At 40.0% G+C, this 13,009-nt stretch overlaps 2 protein-coding genes across 2 annotated transcripts; both read left to right on the top strand.

Moving 5' to 3' along the window:
* The first annotated feature begins 655 nt into the window (after window positions 1-655).
* On the top strand, window positions 656-3,911 carry LOC103440426 (zinc finger protein NUTCRACKER-like). The gene is made up of 4 exons (NM_001293871.1): window positions 656-1,068; window positions 1,171-1,567; window positions 1,685-1,899; window positions 2,975-3,911. The coding sequence occupies exons 1-4, from the start codon at window positions 921-923 to the stop codon at window positions 3,838-3,840; spliced, it is 1,626 nt and encodes a 541-aa protein (NP_001280800.1). The 5' UTR covers window positions 656-920; the 3' UTR covers window positions 3,841-3,911.
* Window positions 3,912-5,892: 1,981 nt separating this feature from the next.
* LOC103440428 (cytochrome P450 734A1-like) lies at window positions 5,893-8,653 on the top strand. The gene is made up of 4 exons (XM_070813840.1): window positions 5,893-6,854; window positions 7,037-7,281; window positions 7,458-7,821; window positions 7,984-8,653. Exons 1-4 carry the CDS (start codon window positions 6,366-6,368, stop codon window positions 8,401-8,403), a joined length of 1,518 nt encoding a protein of 505 aa, XP_070669941.1. The 5' UTR covers window positions 5,893-6,365; the 3' UTR covers window positions 8,404-8,653.
* The last annotated feature ends 4,356 nt before the right edge of the window (window positions 8,654-13,009 follow it).

Below are 13,009 nucleotides of genomic sequence, written 5' to 3'. Positions count from 1 at the left end.
ATGGTGTTCCAAAAAACCCCCTGATAGTACCATTACGAAACAGTGGATTGTGGAGGGGTATAACTGTCTTTTAACGTAAATAGGATTAGGCAAAGTTTATGTCCGGATGAGAACAAGTTTAGCATAATTGGATAGGGAAAGAGATCTTATCTGAAATTTTCCCATCAAAACTTATCAATCAATTAATTTGAACTTTTAAAATTTAATTTAATGATTATAAATAGGAAGTCACGTTAAAATTTTTAATAATTTTAACTTTTAAATCAAATTTTAAAAATCCAAATTAATTGATTGATGAAATTAGAGATCTGCCAGTGGATTGAACAATAGTTTCAACATCTTGCGCTAAAAGACGAGCACTGCCTAGTCCGACTTCCTCCGACAAATGTCATCTTCCCGCTTATTGCGCCACGTGGACGGCCAGATCCACACATCAGCGACGGGATCAGAATTTGGACTCATTGGGTTCAGGTAACCATGGTTAAATACATGGCCTCCGAATATTAACCATGGTTAACATCCGCCGCTTTAACCCATTTTTCAATAAATTTAATATTTTTCCACTGCGTTCAAATCTCTTTTTTTCTCTCTCTACCTGCATCTCACAGACACACACTCTCTCTCTCTCTCTCTCTCTCTTCCATTTCCAGCTACGGAGGCGCGCCGCCTAATGGGACTTTGGCTCACCGTCTGCGACCTAGATGACTGAGTTGACTCCGCGTTCGGGGGCAAAAAGTCCATTAATTTAGCACGAGCAGTTTTGTCGGGTTTTCCCGGAAATTTTTCACTTCCCCCAGAAACAAACAGAAAGTTTTTTGTTTATTTTAATCAATCAGAACTGAAACCTTAAGTAGTCAGCTTGTTTTTTTAGCTTGTTTGAGAGGCTTTGAGCCCAGAGATTTAAAAATTCGGAAGCAAACATGGGGGAGCTGGATAATTCCTCATCGCCGTTACTGACGGTTTCAACGGCTTCCGGCGGGGAAGCCAGTTTAACTTCCTCCACTCACGAAGCCATGACTCATCCGGAGCCGCAGCAAAAGAAAAAGCGAAACCTTCCAGGAATGCCAGGTAGACGACGTGGTTTCTCGATTAGTCTTTAAATTTTGAAATTTTAGCTAATTATAAGAGCTGAACCAACGCGTAATTTCTTGCTAATTTTTTATTTTTCAGATCCCGAAGCGGAGGTGATCGCGCTGTCGCCGACGACTCTCCTCGCAACGAACCGTTTCGTGTGTGAGATCTGCAGCAAAGGCTTCCAGCGCGACCAGAACCTGCAGCTCCACCGGCGGGGCCACAACCTGCCGTGGAAGCTGAAGCAACGGACGAGCAAAGAAGTACGGAAGCGGGTCTACGTCTGCCCCGAGACCTCCTGCGTGCACCACCACCCCACTCGGGCGCTCGGAGACCTGACGGGTATCAAGAAGCACTTTTGTCGAAAGCACGGCGAGAAGAAGTGGAAGTGCGAGCGGTGCTCCAAGAAATACGCCGTGCAGTCCGATTGGAAGGCGCACATGAAGACTTGCGGCACCCGAGAGTACAAATGCGATTGCGGAACTTTATTCTCTAGGTGCGTGTTTGTTTCCCGAGAAAACTTAAATTTCCCTTTTCCTTTCCATTTTCTTACACTTTCTCGAGAAACCGCCGGTTATTAATGCGTTGTCGTTTTGTTTTGGGATGGTTGAAGGAGGGATAGCTTCATAACGCACAGGGCGTTCTGCGACGCGTTGGCGGAGGAGAGCGCGAAGACTCAAACCCTAGTGATTGGGCCCGACGGAAGTATGAACCCGAATTCAAATCCAACTCCGAGTGCGAGGAGTGGGGTGGTGGCGTCGCCGCCTCCACCGCCTCACACACCGTCAAACACCGTGGTGTCTCCGGCCTTGTCTATTCAGAGCTCAGGTAACCCTACTTAATAAGGTCAATAAATGTGGGTTTATCATTACGATATGATGAATAATATGAGCATGCCACATCGCCTACGTGCGTCAAATGTTAAGCTTGGGAGTGCGGCTCGGGTAGGTAACATGATTGTTCCAATCCTTTCAACAAAATTCTTCGGTTTTATTTGTACAACTTAAATCTAAGTAATTAATTTTGCACATCTTACAATACTAAACTTAGAACTACGCCAATAAGCAGAGACCTGTAGCTATGTTGGTTAAATCTGTTCACACTTGAGCTGAGATTCCGAGTTTGATTCTCGCTCTTCTATATCTCTTTCATTAAAAAGAAACTACCATAGTTTGTCGAGAGCAATCAAACTCAAAGCAAGGGCAGCCACACGGCGAGTAACTGGCCTAATCTACGTATACGGGTCTCCGTCTAATTACATGAGTCTTAAATACATAGGTTTGATTAGTATTCTAGAGAGGGAGTTCCATTTCCGTCTTGAAATGCTTGCCCGTTTATCAAGTGGTTTAGAACATTTACTCAAAAGATCCTAGGTTGGACCGTTCCTCAAATTATCGTTTATATTAAAGAATAAAAATAGTATTAGTGAAGGCTGGGGTGGTGGTATTTTATTGCTGGGTTTTTGTCTCTACCTCGATGTCGTTCTCGCGTGGGTGAGTAAGCTTTTGGAAAGTTGCAACTTTCACAGTAGTATGGGTATGGAGGATGTAGAGAGAGAGTGTGTGTGTAGTTGTCCCACGGCGACAGGAAAAAGGGTTGGATGCACGATTGACATGGGAGCTCAGGAATCGAGGTGATTAGGGTTCAAAAAAAATAAAATTAAAAAAAATGGAAAAAAAGTTGGAGGAGAAAGGACGCCATTATTGCCTCCATCTCCTTTCTCCTTTCTCCTTTTGCATATAAAGCACAAAGCTTTCAAAGTTTTTAGGTTGTTTCCAATGAGAAAGGCTTGGGTAAAAAATTTAAACAAATTATGCTTTATTCATGACTGCGCCACTTTCTTGCATCCTGCTTTTTATATTTTGATGATCATAATTGATTGATTGTTTTCTGGTGGTTACAGATTTGCCAGAGAACCCAATTGGCCTGTCCCCTCCGGCGCCGGCCACGTCATGCTTAACTACTACGGCAATCAGCACCACCGCTACCGCCACCACCTCGACTGGAAATTGCAACAATGGTAGTAGTGTATTTGCAAGCATATTTGCACCTTCCTCCGCCTCAGCATTAATCATACAGCCACCAGGCCCACCACAAACATCGCCACCGTCCTCATTCTCCAATCAAGTATCTGCATTGGGCCGGCCAGATGGCTCTACTAAAATTTCCTCCGTTAGCGAACCCACATCACTGTCTCTCTCCTCCTCTCTTTACCTCTCCAGCAATGGCTCCTCACTCTTCCCAACACCTGATCAAGACCACCGCAACTATGCCCAGCCCGCTGCCATGTCCGCCACGGCATTGCTCCAAAAGGCAGCCCAAATGGGTGCTGCGACATCGAACGCCTCACTGCTTCGTGGGTTGGGGTTGTCCACGACCTCATCCCCGTCTCAAGAAAATAGCACAACATTGCAGTGGAACAAGGAGCAAGAGAGTGGTGGTGCTGCCCACGTGGGGGCCGAGCTAGGGCTTGAACTTCTCTCAACTGCAAATGCTGCCGAATTGACTGATCTAATGATGGGTCCGCCTTCGTCGTTCGGGGGCCAGCCCATGACTCGTGACCTTCTTGGGCTGAGCATCGGTAATGGTGGTGGAGGTGGCGCTTCCGCAGCTGGATTTTCTGCTTTCCTAAATTCCTTCGGTGGCAGCGGCGGTGCCTTAAATGTTGCAACTGCATACGGAAGTGGTGGCGGCGGAGGTGGGAGTTCGCAGCGAGAAACGTGGGAAGGTGCACAAGATAGAAAGCCCGATAGGTCTTCATTGCTCTAGACAGAATTGCATTCTGTATTTTGTGCTGATTATATCATATATATGTAGTAGAACTGTAGAGGAGAAAGCTTCTTTGTTTTTGTGATGGATGGATCCTTAATTTTGGTCTTCGAAACGTCCCCGTTTTGGATTGGAAACGTTAAATTAACTTGTACAGGAGCTTGCTTAGTTGCTAGCTTATTAAAGTGCGGCACAAAGGGGAAAATTAAATTAGGTTGTACCGGAGCTTGTTTCGCTGGTATCATGACCAATTTACTTATAATACAACGAAATTCAAACTTAAAACACGTTAATTAACGAAATTCAAACTTATAACATGTCAATTGTTGCGGTGTGACTATTGCATTCAACAAGTTATGCAACTTACTGACTTGGAGAAAATCAAACCAGAAATTCATTACACCAACAAATAGTGCGCGAGACGGTATCGTTTCGCATTGATGAGCACATGGATGTATAGACTGGAACTTGCTGGCGGTCTACAAGTACGGTCCGGTGGTCAAACGAGTCAAGTATCCTGGCGAAAAAAACTGGGACCTGGGTTTAATTTGACACAGTGTGGTGGGTGGGTCGATCGGTCTATAACAAGATGGAGAATTGGAGATGTACTTAATTGTGAGCTGGCAGGATGATGCATTTTTGTGCTACTCTGAATCGACCACTTGTGGGTCCAACGGTTTTATGGCGTGGGAGGGCACCTGCCCTGCCGGGTGGTATCTCTGGCTGGTAGCTGCGCAACCTGCAACCCTGCAGTTGCTGTTGCCACCCAGCTACCCGTGGACCTGTGGTGTCCCTCTTGATAAGAGATTTTTAACCTCAAAACGTTACCGGAGCAGATAGGATTTTTCACGAGCATTTCCTTCATCCGCTTGCTGTTCTTTTCCTTCCTCTCCGGTTGTTTCGAAGACCACGACACCCTTGAACGCGCGTCCCCATTTTACAACAGGTGATTCCGTATGTACGGGAAGAAATTCCTGTACTGGTTCGGGCACGGGGCCAGGCTGGTAGTATCCGACCTGGACATCGACGGGATTGAACGGAATGGAACGGGACGGCACGGAACGGAGGGCAAAGATTCCCTCGGATGGAAACAAAGGAGGAAGGAGAAGGATACGGAAATGTTATAATTTTATGTTCTACGGATGTGGAATGAGTCGTTTCAGAGGGAGGCGGAATGAAAATTTCTCCAAAATTCGTCCCGTAAAACAGTATGTTACACCCATTTTAGGTACATTAAACGTGGGATAAAACGTCTCGTCCCACGTATCAAACGGTGCCTTAAGGAAGTGTTGATGAAGACTTTGTTTGGTGAGGGACTTGTTGGGCTTGAAGGGAGAAGAATGGGCTTTTCATTTTCATAAAAAGGATTGTAAGCCAGGCCTTCAAAATGGAGCGAGTTAAGGTACCCACTCTACAAACCCTAATGTTAATGTAGAAAGCTCTTAAAAGTGCTTATATCAAGTGCTTTTTCAACCAGAAGCACGTTTTAATTTTTCTATGAAACGTTTCGGGTTTCAATCAGAAGCACGTGTCATCTCTCACTCTACAAATGTGATGGAATAAATGGAATTGGATCCTCGTTGGATCATTTTCTTGGAGATTTTAGGTATCAACGCATGTGGACCGTTGATAAAAAATCGTGTGGCCATAATTATTTTCTTTTTTATATTTTTCACGCAAAACGAGACTGCTTAACTTTTAAATATATACAAAGCATTTAATTGGGATCACACGAGTTTTTATCTACAATCCACTTTCGTTGATTCCTAGGATCCCTCGGGAGGGGATCCGAAGAGGATTCAAATATGGAATAAATAACACTTAAATGAAAATTAAAAATAAAAATGTAAATTATATTTGAATAATGCTAGAGAAATTAAATTTATAAATCAAATTGTGTAAACAAAATGATGTGGTTGTTGATGATTGAATTATAAACTAAGTATCAATTAACTCACTTACTTCCTATTAATGGTAATTTAAAATTTTGCTCTCCCACATTACTCGTAATCGCCGATTCGCGGATCGAGGACTTTGTTAATAGGTTTTCGTTTTGTTCCTAGTATTCTAATTGGAGTTGAAGATTCCCTAAAGACTTTTTCCTACTGGAAACCTGAAAATCGACGCAACCACCCAATAATCTCTTTCTATTCCAACCACACCAACTGGTCTTTCAAGTTTCACTCAAGTAGCTTCAGTTGTTCAGGCCAAAAGAATAGCCAAAAATCAGCTTCTGCTGTCGGCAAAAGCCATTATCTTATAACAGAAGGTCCAACGCTTGTTTGAACTTATGTTCACAAGAGCTTTTGTTTGAAGTACTTTCATTTTAAGCATGTTGTAAGTCTTGGTAAACAAATTCTAGACGGAAGAACTTGCAAGTGCGAGTGTATGACCCAAAAACATCTCCAACTTTTTCTGCGGTAGTGACAAAAAGCTTATCCCAAATAGCCCTCTCTCTCTCTCTCTCTCTCTCTCTCTCTCTCTCTCTCTCTCTCTCTCTCTCTCCCTCCCTCTCTGATTTCACGATGCATTTTCTACTTCTTGTGATTTTTCCTCTTCTTCTTATCCTCCTCTTCAAATCTGTGTATTCAACCATATGGGTCCCACTGAGGACACAAACCCATTTCCAGAAGCAAGGCCTGCGCGGCCCCGCCTACCGTCCGGTCGTTGGAAACTCGGCCGAGATCCGCCGTATGTTCGCTGAGGCTCTCTCCAAGCCTTTCCCTTTCCACCACAACATTGTTCAACGCGTGGCCCCATTTTACCACCAGTGGTCCGTCATGTACGGGAAGAATTTTGTCTACTGGTTTGGGTTGAAGCCCCGAGTGGCTATATCCGACCCGGATATGATCAAGGAAATCCTTTTCAATTCGGGTGGGTCGTTTAGAAAGATCCCCTTTACACCTCTGACTAAGTATCTGCTTGGTGACTGGGGTCTCGTCGGGCTCGAGGGCGATAAATGGGCTTTTCACAGAAGGATAGTAAATCAGGCCTTCAACATGGAGCGCGTAAAGGTATCGCACTCTCACATAGCGTTACTAATTATTACGTTATATTATGTTTTAGGTTCATACCGTATCAACTATTTCGTATTATAACCGGCAGATTAGTAACATAATGCGATAATGTTTTAGGTTCATATGCGTATTATTTGATGTGAATGGTGATGTAGTTGATGATGTTTCTAATACAACAGAGTTGGGTTCCTGAGATTGTGGAGAGTACAATGAAGATGTTGGAGAAATGGGAGGATGTAAGAGGAGGGAGAGAAGAGTTTGAGTTGGATGTGCACAAAGAACTTCATCTGCTCTTAGGGGATGTCATATCGAGGACAGCTTTCGGAAGCTGTTTCGAGGAAGGAAAACATGTTTTCGATTTGCAAGAACAACAAATGCATCTCTTCACGAAGGCAGCAAGGAGCATTTACATTCCTGGATTCAGGTGGACTACCTTGTTGGTGTGTGTGTGTGTATATATATATATAGTATGTTCTCCTAATCCTTCGTTACCCTCGCTGTTGTCGTTTAAAAAAGAACTTGGTTTATATACTTGCTAATTACTGAGATGATCTTAATTCAACAAGGTAGTTCTCATTGAATGCTTTTTCTGGCATGCAGGTTTTTGCCTACCAAGAGTAACAGAGAAAGGTGGAGATTAGACAAGGAAAGTAGCGAATCCATACGGACGTTGATTGCGAAAAATGGCAAAAACAAGGGAGATTCGAGAAATCTGCTTAGTCTGTTAATGACGCCGTACAAGAATCCGGATGGTGAAGACGAAAAGTTAGGGATACAGGAAGTTATAGATGAATGCAAGACCTTCTACTTTGCAGGAAAGGAAACAACCGCCAATCTTTTGACTTGGGTACTACTACTTCTAGCACAGCATCCGGAATGGCAAAGCAAGGCTAGGGAAGAAGTATTCCGCGTTTTCAGAGACAATCAGCTCCCGGTTGCAGAGAACTTGAATGACCTCAAGAATGTAAGCTCATACAATTATCTTCTATCTCGCCAGCATAACGAAATCCATTCCTATTTATTTGTATCACTGCTGTTCTGCACTTCGGATAAAAGTAGCACTTAAATTACGCAAACAAGTTGCTGGATCCTCACATTTTGTTTATTTTCTGCACTTTTTTAACAGATAACTATGATCGTTACTGAAACGCTCAGGCTCTACCCTCCAGCCACGATGATAACGAGGCAAGCAACAAAGAAGGTTAAGCTCGGGAGCCTGGAAATTCCTGCTGATGCACAACTTTATTTGATGTTGATCGCCATCCATCACGACACTGAGATATGGGGAGAAGATGCTCACGAATTCAATCCATCGAGGTTTTTGGAGTCACGAAGGCATTCAGCCTCGTTCATCCCATTTGGCCTGGGGCCTCGAATCTGCGCAGGTCAAACTTCGGCCGTGGTTGAAGCAAAACTAGCATTGGCACTCATCATCCAACGCTATTCTTTCAGGATGTCACCAACATATGTTCATGGCCCAATGCTCTTTTTAACTTTACAGCCCCAGTACGGCGCTCAGATCATTTTCACGAAGATTGCAAATTGAAAATTTTGGAGGTTTTCCGACGACAAAATTTGGGGATTGAATGCTCTAATGAAAATACCGAGTATAATGACGTTTTAAAATTTATACAACCGACTCCACTTAGTTAGATAAAGTTTTGTTGATGCTAATGAATAAGGTTGACTGTGAACATTGAGAAGTATTGTTTCCAGGTGCTCAAAAAATGTATGTTTCAATATATATCGACCTTTTTTTATTAAATCATACTAATTTATGCAATTTATGTCCTTCAGATTTACTTGCAAATCAATAATTTATTATATTCTTTCAACTTGGCTTCTTGATTTTCATTTTGGTTATGAGTTCCATTTAAAACGTGTTAATTTGTCATTCTTATTTGTTGAGCAATTTTTTGGTGTATCGAGATTAACCACAGCTACGTAGACTTACTATTCCACTTAAATTGAGTGGTGCTACATACACCAAATTTGTGCACAAAATAATGTGACATTCTACACCATATAAATTTTTATTCCAATTATCAATTGTGCAATACATATATAAGTGGAATTTTCTTTCAACAAACTCGTTTCGCAAGTATTGAATTAAAATGTGTAACTCTCTAATTTAAAGACATATTGGAGATAAAAGTAAATGCATTTTCATTTGGAGATGGCTGAGATGATAGTCATCGATCCTAAGAATTTTTCGATAGTTGAATGTTTGGCATGCAATTTCAAACTATTGTTCTATCTAACCTAGGTTGGTCGAGCTCATCTTTTTTGTAGTTTGCAGATTTAAGTTCCTGGGAGATTTTTTGTTGAAACATAGTACTTGAGAATTATGTCCAGTAATACTCAATCTTATTTGATACAAACCACATCGGAAAGAGGAGAATCAAACACAAAACTTCAAATATATATTTGTATATATATATATATATATATATATAAACCGTTTAAGCATAATGAAAGAAATAAGTATGTGAGAACATACGGTAAATAATATGGAGATTAACATAATTGTTCAAGCATAACGAAATATAAAAAAACTAGTGTTAAACGTGAGAACGTAGGATAAGCGTAAGAGGTGTGCTATCCACACACCTCATTTTACTTCTCACACACCTTTGATAATTTATGTTCGTTGATCTTCTTCGATTTATCCGATCGAAATGCCGAAAATTAAAAAAGTGTGTGAGAAGTAAAATAGGGTGTATGAATATCACATCTCTAAACGTAATGATTAAACAAATAGAGAGGAATATAATTGTTCAAGTATAACCATGTGATTACACATCTAATCAAATCGCATATGAAATGACAAAAGTGCCCTCCTAAGCTTTTGGATGGTATTACGTCACCTCAAAATCTACTAATTTATTCTAATTGTAAGCAGCATCCTACTCTACTCCCAGCTTTTCACTTTTGATCATCTTCCACTTTTTTGAACAGTAGAAAACGAACCTTCCACTTCATGTCTATCATGGTACACGTGTATGGTCAATATGGTTTATTTTCTTCCCAAATTTTTTCACTATGACCTAATCAAAATTATGGAAAAAGATGCGACCCTATTAGTGTGGTTACGCTCACATCAATACCTAAAAAGAAAATTTAATGAATTTTTATGATATAGATAAAATCGATATGCATAGTAAAGTTCAGTAACGATATTGGTCAATGTTAGAATTAACCAAAGTGAAGCAGAGTAGAATTTCAGGAAAACTTTTACGATAGAAAACCTAGTTAAAATATAAAATATGATTATGGTTGAGGATTTTTTGTGATGAGAGTAAAATCCGGGGTTTTTTTTATATAATTTCTCAAAACATAGAAGTATATTCACAACGCCCCACTAGCTTATCCTCCTATTATATTGAAAAAAAAATTTATGAAAATACGGTAAAGAGTCTAAAAACTTCAGCTAAAAGTCTTCACGTACCGGTCCGATATGGTTCTTCAGCTGTCATCGCAATTACCAAACCGCCGTCATCACGGATCATAAACTACCTGTAGTCAGAGGCGGATCTATTAAGGGACCAGGGTGGTCCCAGGACCACCCGAAAGCTAGGACAAACGGCTGTGAGGATCTTCAAGGACCATTCAAATCTGGGCAGAAGAACAGCAGCCATGGCTGCTGCAAGCTGTGCAAAACGGAAGGAGGAAGAAGAAAGTCATTTTTTTTTTAAATAACTTGGCCAAAACGAGGTCATTTTGAGCCAAGTTATTAAAAAAATTTAAAAACTCCTCACCTTCACGTGATAGAGCACTCGCCAGTCACCATCTTTTATTGTTTATAGAAAAGTCAGACTCACCATCTTTTATAGAATAGTGCTTTCAATCAACTTTACTTCACCAATAATAGCAAATTGTCTATAAGTTTTCAAACAGGAGGAATCCTCACGCTACCCAAGTAACCCCAACGTTGTGATTTGCTTTGTTTTCAATATATTGGTATTCAGATTGTGATTTTGTCGATGATTTTATTTAGACTCAGACCTTGAAACAAAATGAACATTCATGCCCTCCATAGCAATTTCTGCTCTCTGCTCCCTGTTCAACTTCCGTCTCGAATGTACGTGTGTTTACCACCAAACATTTCTGTAAGATTTCTAATTTAGTGTTAGTTCTAACTTATTTTTAGTGTTAGTTGATACATATTTATTGTTAATTTGTTAGGATTTTTAGTTTTAGACTTTTAGGTAATTTTTTTAAAAGAACACTAATTAAAAACAAAGGGGCCGAACAGTGAATCTTGCAAATGATTTTTTTCATATCTATTTTAGTGTTAGTTCATACATATTTATTGTTGATTCGTTAGGATTTTCTGATATTACTTGGATTGTGTTATAGGGTTTCTTTTGTTGAAGATTGTGTTACAGTTAGGGGTTTTTAGTTCATACATATTTTTAGTTTCATCAATTGACATAGATTTTTTAATTAATTGATATGTGTAGAAATTAAAAGTATGGAACGATATTACAAGCGAAAATCATCATCGATTAGTTCAGACAATCATATTCCAAATAGTTCATCTCCAAACTTGGATAGTTCCCCTCCAATTCCAAATAGGTCTGATCCAATTGGGGGTAATTACACCCCACAACAAAATGAGTTAAAAGTTTATTAGGATAATCTTGAGAGAGACCCCGGAAAGAGAATTCAAATGAAGGATTATCCTCCAAATATTCGAGATGAGGTCCGAATAGCATATATTTTAATGGAGCCTTTTAGAGCTAAAGATGTTTTTTTTTTTGTATTGACAATAAAACTATCATAACACGTTTTCAAAGTATGTGATCCCATCGTGGACAAGTTTAGTATTTCTAGCTTATTTAGCACAAAGATTATGAATGAAAATTGTAGTTTGCCATTTATTTGTTCAATGATATTTTCTTCATTTTTTTTTTGAAGCTTTTATATTGGGACCACCCTAAGTTAAAATCCTGAATCCACCACTGCCTGTAGTGTTCCGTAAATATCAGTACGACTAGTGGTTAAATAGTCAGTAAATTCAACGCTCAATCTGAAGTGAAAAAAGATCCTCTCCGAGGCAACTGGTCAGATCCTTTGACCGGTGTTTGTAGACCGTTGAATTTTTATCCAACGGTTACAAATAGAAAGCTATCTAAAAGTTATAATAATTGTAACCGTTAGATAAAAATTCAAAGATACACAAAAACATATTAGAAGAAACCTAACCAGTTGCCTCGAAAAGAATCCAAATCCAAAAAACCGACCATAAAACCCCGTGCATTTAGAATTTTCTGGGACTCTACTTTTCTAACCGTTGGAGGCGATCGCCGAGTTCTGGGAGTTGGAGAAATTAAGGTTTTACTTCTTGCTTTTTCTGGATTCGGTTCCGATCGCCGCTAAGCTCCATGAGATTTCTATTTCTTTGATTTCAGCTACCTTTTCATTATTTTAAGTATGAATTTTTGTCTACTTTTAGGAAATTGAATTTGAATTTTGCTATACGATTTGTGTTCTAAACTACCGGGGGTAGGCTTGCCGAGCAAACTGGCCTAACACAAGTTTGCCTGATAAGAAACATGTTAGTTAGCCACTGGGTTTTCGTAATTTCTGGAGATATATCTGATTGCTTCTGGGGTGGTGGCGTCGCCGCCTCCACCGCCTCACACACCGTCGAACACCGTGTCTCCGGCCTTGTCTATTCAGAGCTCAGGTAACCCTATTTAAAAAGGTCAATAAATGTGGGTTTATCGTTACGATATGATGAATAATATGAGCATGCCACATCGCCAACGTGCGTCAAATGCTAAGCTTGGGAGTGCGTCTGGGCAATGTTTAAAATATCGATAATATCGGAAATATCGGTAGTCTAAAAATACGAAAATTTTGATGGAAATATCGAGATATTATCGATATCGATAAAAATTGAATAAAAAACACGAAAATTGTAAGAAAAACTTGGAAATTTTTATTGAAACTTTGCAGGATATTTATTTAGTCAATTATCTATTAGTTTATCACAAAAAATTGTAAGGAAATGCATTGCATGATGGATTTAACTAATTTAAGTTGATTGAATAGCGAGCTGACAAACATTGTGAGTGTAAAAATTATGTAGTAATTAATGAAATAAGTTTAAACACACCATAATCATTTATATATAATGAATTAGT

The sequence above is a fragment of the Malus domestica genome, chromosome 15 (assembly GCF_042453785.1).
Source record: "Malus domestica chromosome 15, GDT2T_hap1".
NCBI classification, from domain to species: domain Eukaryota; kingdom Viridiplantae; phylum Streptophyta; class Magnoliopsida; order Rosales; family Rosaceae; genus Malus; species Malus domestica.
The sequence above is the reverse complement of the archived record's forward strand: the minus strand, read 5'-3'. Positions and strand labels throughout refer to the sequence as shown.